The 10494-nt window shown below is 28.5% G+C and overlaps 1 protein-coding gene across 1 annotated transcript in view; it reads right to left on the minus strand.

The window, feature by feature from the left end:
* Positions 1-10494, minus strand: part of LOC106679760 (rho guanine nucleotide exchange factor 12) — a gene marked incomplete in the record, with an annotated part of 158134 nt that overhangs the window by 40872 nt on the left and 106768 nt on the right. The window contains 2 exon segments of the mRNA XM_067051400.1: positions 6859-7056; positions 7713-7864. Of these exon segments, the coding sequence (XP_066907501.1) occupies positions 6859-7056; positions 7713-7864 (350 nt within the window).

A 10494-nucleotide genomic window follows, 5' to 3' on the forward strand; every position in this document is an offset into this window, starting at 1 on the left:
TATATATAGATTACAAATAAGTTTCCGCTGTTGGATAAAAGATTATCCTACCAGAAGGATTTAGTGAAATTGTTAGCTGTCAAATGTAATATCATAAATACATCTGGTAACAACATTAATAACAACCTTCAATAGTAGCGACTTTGTGTCATCATCACATAATTTTTCTGTGCAAAAATATCAAGTTTTGAGCTGAATAAACTACATTTGCCAGAACTTTTGATTTACTTCTGTAATTTGAATATGTGCCTGCCTACCTGAGGCACATTAATTGCTTGTAGAAGTGAGTATAGTGAGGCTACTATAAGTGAAAGAACAACTTCTCACAACTCTTCAGTCGTTTGAAGAGTTTAAATACAGTGAGTTTAACTTAGAAAAAAAAGAACGGAGTGGGGTGTTGAAAATGGACAATGACACAAAATGGGAAGCATTATTGGAGGAGGAAGATTTGTCCCAAATGCAAAAAGGACTTGCATTCACATTAGAAGTGACTCAATAAACAATTTCATATCATTTGAAATTGTTGGGAGTGATTAAAAAAACAAGAAAATTGGGGTTCATATGAACTGAAAATGAGATAAGTTTGATAATATTTGTCCACATATAGCAGTACCAGTCAAAACCTATTTAGAAAAACTTAATTGGGAAATCCTATCCCACTGGCCGTAATCATCAGACATTGCCCCTTCTAAATTATCATTTTGTCCCAGTCAGCACATGGCCTCTCTAAGCAGTGCTTTACAATATGTAAAGATTGTGATTTGTGAATAGCCTAAAAAGATGAAGATGTTTTACAACTCAGTATCTGAATGCTGCCAAAAATATGGGGAAAAATATTTCCCCCTCAGTTTAACATTAACAGTGTTAATGATAAGATCATATTAACACATTTTAGCGATATGATCGTTATCTAGCCCAATCATTTAATTATGTTGACCAAGTGCATGTTCTGCTCCTGTTGTTTAGCCTAATGAATTCTACATTTGTCCCATATTTCTTCAAAATTAATATTTTATGCAATACTCTATCATCAAAATTTTAAAATGGTTGTTCTTCCCTACAAAAGATAAAGATCAGTTTTTTCATATTTTAATTTGTTGCAAATCAGAAGACTCAAACCCTGAATATTGCTAATGCAAACTATGATGAGTAATTAATCGAATATAAATAATTTTGATTTTAATCTTTTATTAAAACATGTAAGGAGTTCAATATATGGGTAAAAATATCAAACCAGGGAGAAAAATATTAACCTTAAGAAACCTCAAAACTATCACAAAATGAATTTTACTTAATGATGAGAATATTTTAATAAGACAAATATTTACATAACATTTATGTACATGTTCAAAATTGAAAGTAAATTAGATTTTAAAAAATATGTACACTGTAGAAAAATATGGGCACCACCTTTTGTACAAAAACATCTTATAGTAAATTACAAATAATTAATAAAAGGCAAACAGATAAAAACAAATATGCAAATAATATTAAAGCAAATATACATCATAGATTAAATGGAAGCCAAAGCCAAAAGCACAATGCAAAGATATTTACAATGATGAAAGTTAAATAAAATATAAAAATAAAAAAAAATTGTGAATGCAAAACACACTAGCTAGTAACTAAAATTAATTAAGTATTAAAATGATAAAAAATTAAGAAAGCAAATGAAACACATACAAAAAAAATTTATAATGATTTTCAAATGAAAGTTAAAATGAATGTATGAAATATTGTTAAATACCATCATAATGTTCTATTTTCAGGCAAATGACTTAACCGAGATACCATCATCTGAAGTTTTATTTATTTACTTATTAATTATTGCTCTTATTCAATAGATATTTTCAAACTTAATTTTAAAATTAAGATTATTGAAAACAATTAGCAAAATTCTTCCTTGGTTTAGTTTCCTAAGGCTACGGTCAGGAGACTGGTGGTAAGGTGAGTGGCTAGATGAGTCATGTACCTTACACAGTTACAAACCAAGTTAGTCGCCTACCAAATGAACCAGTCTGTTCTTTCCTCAACTGAAAAGGTAATCTATTGATAGCAAAGCCCTCATTTCATTTTTTTTTTTTTTTTATGACCTCTTTCTCTTTCATAGTCATTTCTGATATATAAGGAAGAGGGGAGAGGAGAGGTATTTCCAGGGTTCCACTCTATTCTAACCATGGTGAGGGATCAAGTTCTCATTTCATGGGAATGCCACAGAAATAAAAGTTAACCCCCCATGCCAGATTCAAACCAGTGCCTCTGGAGTTCTGAGGTTGTTAAGATATATGCCTCAACTCCTACAGCTACTGACGGCCCAACACTCTCAGTTCATTTATCATCAAGAGACAGATCAAGTAGGATCTGAAGAAGGGACTTCATAAAAATCGTGACGTACTTCCTCTCTTTTGTTCTTTTTTCCTACTCTTGTACCACAGAACATAAATGGTAATTATATTCATTCTCAAAATTAAATTCTTCTCTAGTCCGATTAACAAGAAGTCAACATCTTCTTCAGGTATTCAAGAAAATAAGCAACTATTTTCAAAGCATATTATTTTTCTAGCTAATGTCGACTAAGAAATCTTTCACATTGCATTGGAGAGCAAATTTCATGTAGTCACAACCCAGGTAACTAAGTTAAGTCACGTGCTTCCTAGTCTCCATTAATCCCCAATGGTCTGACCATAGCCTTAGAAATCAAAACATTTTATTTTTATTTAAATAAACAATAAAATTAAAAATTTAAGAAATAAGAGAATAATAAAAAACAATATTCCTTTAAAGTTCAGATGTTAAATTAGATTCAATTACTTTTAATCATGAATAATGTTACTGATACATCATACCTCAGTTAATGGTATTCCTGTAACATAATGTGTTACACACTTAAACCCAAAATGCATGATGTCAGTTAAAAAAAAAATAAAAGAAATAAAACATTCTTACCATTAATAATGTTTATTACTAAAGGATATAGGTAATAGTCAAAACCCATTAGTATTACAAAATGAAAATGAAGTTAATAAAAACCCAACCATCATTTTTTATCTTTGTGAATTTACTGTTAAGAGCTATTACTTTCCACAAAGCTAAGATTTGGTAAGAATATATGTTTTCAACTACATTTAAATAATCGGTAAAAAAATATAATGAACCTAACATAATGTATTTATAGGTCCTATGTTAATGAAACATACTGATGCTCTCGTATTGGTCTTATGTTAATGAAACATAATGATGCTCATGTATTATAACCTTCTAACTGACTTTTTGTTGTAATTGTGTTTTTTACAATTTGAATGAAAATGTTCTAGCCTGACCACTTTGCGGCCAATTAAAAATTGACAAAAATGAATGCAGAATTTATTTGGAGGATTACCATGATGCTATGTTTAAACCATAGCACAATCAGATTTTTTTAATAGTACTGCATGACAATACAGCAAAATACTTCCCCAGTTGTAATTTTTTGTTGTGATAAAAATATTTTAGTTTCAATAACTATTAGATTTAGATTTCCTATCCCATATGTTTGAGCATAGATTGATTAAACAGTAAAATAAATGAAAATACCAGACTTTTCTAAGTTAACAGCTCTTATAGTATTGTGAAAAACCAACTAACAATAAAGAAAACTCAATTTATAATGGTGGGTGTGGGTTTAATAGAAAATTGAGTTTAGGCTAATAATACTATTTAATAATGTAATATAAGTAATTGGAGGAAGATTGTCAAGTTTTATTCAGTCATCCTTCAGAATAAAAATGTGTTGTAATCATAAATTATAAACCACAAATGGGAATAAATAAAACATAATTATAAATTTTGTAAACGAGTACTTATTCTATAGTAACTTAAATAAAAAATCAAAATGTTCAATATATAAATACTGTTATTCCTTCTAATCATCCTTCACTGATGACAATTGAAGAAAGAAGGCATAAGCTGCGCAAGTGTCACACATGTTACCAATTTTCAAAGAGAAATCATAGTGAGAAAAAAAATGTTATTCACTAATTTGCTAAAGCTAAAACTCTATTTTATATAATGCAACATGGTTGAATTTACTGAATATTACATGGCTTTCCACTGATAGAAATATATCAGGGGTGGATAGAACAAAATTTAAGGTCAGGAAATTCTTAATCTAAAACTGAATAATGATAATAATTTGGCATAAAAGACAAAAAAAAGAGAATTTTTAATGAAAAAAAACATTTCCAAGATACCATGCACATACACAAAATACACTTACCAAAAAATAAAAGTATTTGCAGCAATCTTAAAAATTAGAATAATAAAGATAACATAATAGATAAATATTTCTAATATTCCCATTCAGAAAAATAAAGAAATAGATCATAAAAAAAAACATGCTTATTTATAATCACTACAAATAAAAAATAAAAATTGCGCAAATAATGAAATTAAATTTCTAATGTACAATAAAGTCTAAAAAAACAATGCTTATCAAGACAATAGTAATGTTTGCTAATAGTTTAAATGCACTAATTTGAAAACAAAAAAAAAACAATATTAACACATACAACAAATAAAGCTTAGGGTTGAACTAAACTAAAACAACAGATTACTTTTAATAATTTAGAGTAACAAGATCATAGATAAACATTTCTCGATCCTAAAACCCTTAAATGATAATAGAGTTATTTACAGTGAAATAACAGGAAAACTGCCACTAAAGAAGAACATGTAATTTTAAACTACACGGAAAACACTGATGGAAAGGTGCGACTACATTTGAATGTTCTAACCAAACATCGATTTTAATTATACAGCGCGCCATGGAAAAAGTAACTTACTTCTTTTTCTTCGCAAGTCCAAGCATGTAAAAGAGAACTTTTATAAGAGATTGAAAACTAATTATTAATTATTTTTTTAATAATTATTTTTTCCTAGGAAATCAATTATCAAGATTATTTAAATTTAATATAAATATACAGTAATTTGAGTAAAGAGCATATATAGAATTTCTCGAAATCTGATTTTTTTTCTTTTATTGAACTATTAAACCAGGAATAATGGAAAACAAACATATTCTAAATAGCATTAACAGAACAACCAAGACAGTTAAGGTAAATTATGACATTAAAGTAATTGAACTATTACACAACGAATGTCAACAATGCGAAGTAGAGAATAATGAACAAACAATATGGGTAGCAACAAAATGAGCCAAAACAAAACTAATACCTTGGGCTATGAAAAATTTTGAAATGAAATATGAATCCTTTAACATTTCTGAATCAGCTCTATTAAGTTAAGAATGACCTCTTATAATAATTTTCACATAGCTAAACCATAATCTTGATGAGAAACTCATCAAGCACCAACCTAAAGCTTCAACTATGTCCTGTCTTGATGAAGATTTAAAAAAAAAAAAAAGGGCAATTATATTAAAAGGTGAAAATTATTTACATTTTTACTATGGTTTAAATCTACGAGATGACGATTGGGGTTCATAAATGAGTGACTTAAAATGATTTGGACTTGAATAAGTAACAAGAGCTTTTCATCTGGTTCCTTTGTAATTCTGAAGTTCTTGTTTTCTTCCTCTTCCTTAGTCTAATATGAGCATTACTGATCCAAACTTTTTTCTTATTCACCAAAGTATGGTCTACTTTGCTATAGATAGCCAGCTTCAGAAACATAAACTTTGACAAAATACTGATCCTTAATCCCTTAATCCTTAAACACTAATCCTAGTCATAAAGAAATAGGCACTAAATACATGTAATTAATTACATTTTTACTAATCAATTATGGCAATTAATCTTTTTGAGATCTTTTCCTTCAAAATTTGTACCATTTATTTCAATTTGTGAATTTTCAGCCTTCAGCTTTTTTAATATGTTTAGTAAACATAACCTTCATTATTCTCTAACCTGTTAAGGAATCTTAACAACTCCTGGGTTTTACTTTTAAAGTTGAACATTATTGAGCCGAAAACTAACATTAAACATATCAAAATAAAATTGTAATTCCATTGCATTAAAATAATGATTCTTGACCGAGTTAAAATAATCATATTCAATACAAAATGAATAAAATACAATGACTTGAAAATGCAAATAATTAAGTATCAAGCTTAAAGAGGCATATTTAACACATAGAATCTGTTATATACATCATCAAGCATAATAAAAAAGAAAATGGTCAAATGTTAATTTTATGCAGATTTATGCTCACTAAGTTATGGATTTATTTCATTTTTTATATACTTCAATTCATAATAATTTCTAAGACTTTGAATCTTAAATAATATAGTAACTTATTAAAAAATCTAAAGTATTTAGCTTCTATTGACAAATGGCACCTATAAAACATTCATATAGGTATTTACAATGGGAAAACTAAATTTATACAATGGGTAAGTTTACCAATCAAACAGAAAGTGCTATAGTTCCTATAAAAATCAGGAAAACGATACAGATCTATTTAGAATATTTTATTTTGCAAACAATTATTAACACAGAGATATTCTTGTGTCACGCAAATGCAAATACAAACCTCTACTTAAAATATAAATTAAAACCACTGAAAACAGAATTCAATAGAAAAACAAAACCAAAGGGGTGAGAGATAGAAGGTGGCAGTGGGTAAAGCAGAGCATTAATTTATATCAGTTCCCTCCATATTCTGTCATCATACTAAACTCAGTCAATATGGTTTATTCAAAAATTACAGACATATCTAATTCAATATTAGTTACTAAGGAAGATGACAGCTCACACCCCAAAAACACTTGCCAATTACAGGAAAACGTCAATACGGACATAAAATAAAAAGTGAAAAATAAGGCATGAAATTAGTGTTAGAATAAATATTGATAAATTCAACCTCTTGTTCCAACTGTTGTTGTAAAGTTTGTACTCTTCTCTCTGCGCCCAACAAATCTTGTTGTATTATACTCTCTGTACCAGGATCTTTATTTTTGGCAAGCTTGCTGCGAAGTGATTCAACATATCTCCGCTCTTTCTCAAGCATTAACTTAAGAGTATGCGCTTTCTCATACTCTAGCTGCCTCATCTTCTCATGCTGCAAATGAAAAAGTGCGACTGTCACTCATTCATGTATATAAGAAATATTTAGCCCTATTTATTTATTCATCTATTTTTAAATTATTTATATGAAATTGATTTCATTTTCAGAAGAAAATGCAGATATAAATTTTGTAATTACAAATTCATAAATTCGAGAGAAATAATTAATAAATAAATCAGTTTCAGTAAATAATTATCAACAATTGTCTTGTAAAAATTAAATATTCTTTTAATCAATCCTTTCAATTATGGGGACTAAAAAAGTAAAAACAAAGAAAAATATCTAGTCACATGTAAGGCTTTTTATATGAAAAATTATAATAAAATGAAAATTATACTTGCACTTATGTTGGTAAAATTCTTCATAATATGTAAAATGTACAAGTCTATATATAATAAATAAAAGATAATCAAGGAATAATTCTATAGAACAAGATCATAAGGGGTCTCTAAGAAATGTAACAGTTCCAATAAAAAATGTCAACAAAAACTAGAACAATAAAAGAACTGATCAAGAAATGATCCAAAAAAATCTAGACCAAAATAATACAAATTGAATAACATTACAAAAATGTATGTGAGGTACAATAGCCTCTTAATACTAGTAGCTTATTAACAAGGAACTAGAAATGAAATTTAAAAAATACTGACATCAACTGGTTGTGGAGCAGTGATCCGATGATCCCTTGAAGGCAGAGAGTGGTGGTGGTTCGCCCTATGGAGATTTGGAGAGCTCATCACATTGCTGGAAGACCGCTCTCGGAGTGGATTTTGTTGGACAGTCAAAACAACCTGAGAAGCCGCTAAAACAATAGAAAATAAACATAAATTAAAATAGTTTACACTTTCAAATTATTAATTATTTTTCAACAAATATAGAAGAAATCACAGAATGAGATGTTGGAGATTATAAATGTATAATTTTCAATCAAAAATGAATAAATCTATTTCTGGAAAGTTATTATTTAAAACTTATTATGAGAGGATCTCATAAAGATGTGTTCAAGTTTTATCGAAAACGCTGATTTGAAACTTCTATTTGAGAAATTTAAATTTTGAAATAAACTGAATAAATGTTTGGAGCAGAATTTTAATTTGTCCAAAAAACCTCTTCAGAAGTGGATATATTAACTTTTGATAGAAAACTCCTTTAATATACACCCACATATTTTGTTTTTAATTATTTCAATTTTTTAAAATACTCTGTAATTGGCAAAATTATAATAATGTGTGTATATGTGATTTGTGTGTAAAAAGCCTGCATTTTAGAATTTTTAAGAGCATTTTATTTTGTTTATTTGAAAAAATTAACCATTTCTCATTATTGTAAACAATGGATACGTGTATATGTATGAATATCTTTGTGTTTTGATGACTGTAATGAGAATAGTATAATTTCATTTTCACTTAACTAAATATGAAACATATATGTAGTAAGGAGAAGTATTGTCATCCTGAAAAATAAAGAAATAGCTATTTTGAAACGTACAAGGATTAATTTAATCTCAAAGTACAGTGGTCTAAGTGAACATTTCGTTGTTTCTAAAAAGGTTTAAAATCATTTAGGGTAAATGACCCAATAGGGGACACCATAAGGACAATTTTGACTTTGAGCATTAATTGTGGCTTATGCATTAGTAACATTATTCCATTATTAACTCTACTTAATAGAATCAAACAACAAAAATTAATCTTGTTTTTTTTTTATTTAAATCTTAAATCTTATTTATTTGTTACGTCATTTATATATTTTAGAATTATAATAATGCAGGAACCGTTAATTTTGTGAACAATTTTAGTGTCCTAAGGGTGTACCCAGGGTCAAAACTAGGAGAGGGCAAGTCATAGTCAATCAGGTTATGAAAAAGGCGAATGAAACCAAAATTAAAAAATATATATATTTTATGTTGTTGCGACATTTATATATAATTGTTACAGTACTTTATTAGTTGTTACAATTATTATTTGCATAAAAAAATTAATATTTATTAAATTAATAATTTTGTTTCGCTCTAGAGGTGGGAGGGGAGGCAGCGACCAGCTTTTGCCTCCCGCTTGATACGCCAATGCCCTGCCTGGTAAAAAAATTTGAAAAGCCATGTCATATAGTGGTGGATGCGGGCATCTTAAATATCACATCAACTGGAAGCTTCCACTCGCGTAAGTATTTAGAAACACTTGTGTAAGTAACTATGACATTTAACATTAAACATTGCAGTTATGAGCAAACTAAAAAAAATCAAACGTAAACGAGAGATTAACAAACCACTGATGATCCTGAATCCTGCTACTCATGGTAATATTTTTTTAAGAGTATAATATCAAAAATTAGAATGAAGCTGCGGATAAAAATGTTTATCTTAGCAATATCTCAAAAAAACCAGCCATTTTCTTTTAAACTAAACACCATTAATTTGTAATTAAAATAGAATTTTCCGATAACCAGTATTCACAAAGTAATTTTAAATCAACTTTTCCATAAGTATTAAAACCTTGGATTTTTAATTACCATTTCCAATCTATAGTCATCCAATTTACATCAGAATAACAGCAATGTACAGAAATTACGCAAAATAACCTTTCGGACAATGTAGTATAGCAATAAACTTATAATTTGAATATATTGATTTTAAAATATTTATAGAAGCCACTGGTAGTTTAATGAAAAATGACTAATGATCATTAAAAAAAAAAAAAAAAAGTTAAAACTAATAAGGCATTGCCTTCCAAAACCAGTCCATTTTCTAAATTAAAAAAATATTTTTGGACCGTTTTTATTTTAGCTTATCATGAGGTGAAAGTATTTCCTCTACAAGCTGTCGACTCACATTTTGATTTAACTGATTTAGAAAAAACATGTTTCACCTCATAATAATACAGTAGGTGGAAAAAAATAAGTATTATATATAATTTTAAAATGGATTTGGCTGGTTTTTGGAATGCTACGCCTCAATTTATATAAATGCATAAGAGTAAAACTCAAAGAAGCCGACAGTACATGAAAACTCTCGTCCAAGATTTTGGACAGCAAGGACAGCGATTCTTTTAGCGGGTGCCTCAAGCGTATACCATTTACTCAAAATTTTACAAAGAAAAAAAATCTAAAAATTAAAAAGGCAAATATAGAGTACAATCCAGCATTTAAATTGTATTTTTTTTTTATTTTCATACATACTTCAGCGCTCTAAAAATAATTGGCGACATTCTTATATTTGTTTAGCTGGACAGGTTGCCGCGAAATTTTTTCAGCACAAGGGTGCCGCGAAATTTTTTCAGCCCAAAAAAGATGCCGTGGCAAAAAAAGTTGGAGCACTGGTGGGCAAGGAAGCTCGTCAAGCCCGAGTTTGCTTTACATCACAGCTCATGTAGCAATGTCCGTCCAAAATTAATATGATAATCTTCTGAAAATTATCAACTCCTATTTTTATTTTTT

Source organism: Halyomorpha halys, unplaced genomic scaffold, assembly GCF_000696795.3.
Source record: "Halyomorpha halys isolate HHAL.00 unplaced genomic scaffold, Hhal_1.1 Scaffold217.1, whole genome shotgun sequence".
Lineage (NCBI taxonomy): Eukaryota > Metazoa > Arthropoda > Insecta > Hemiptera > Pentatomidae > Halyomorpha > Halyomorpha halys.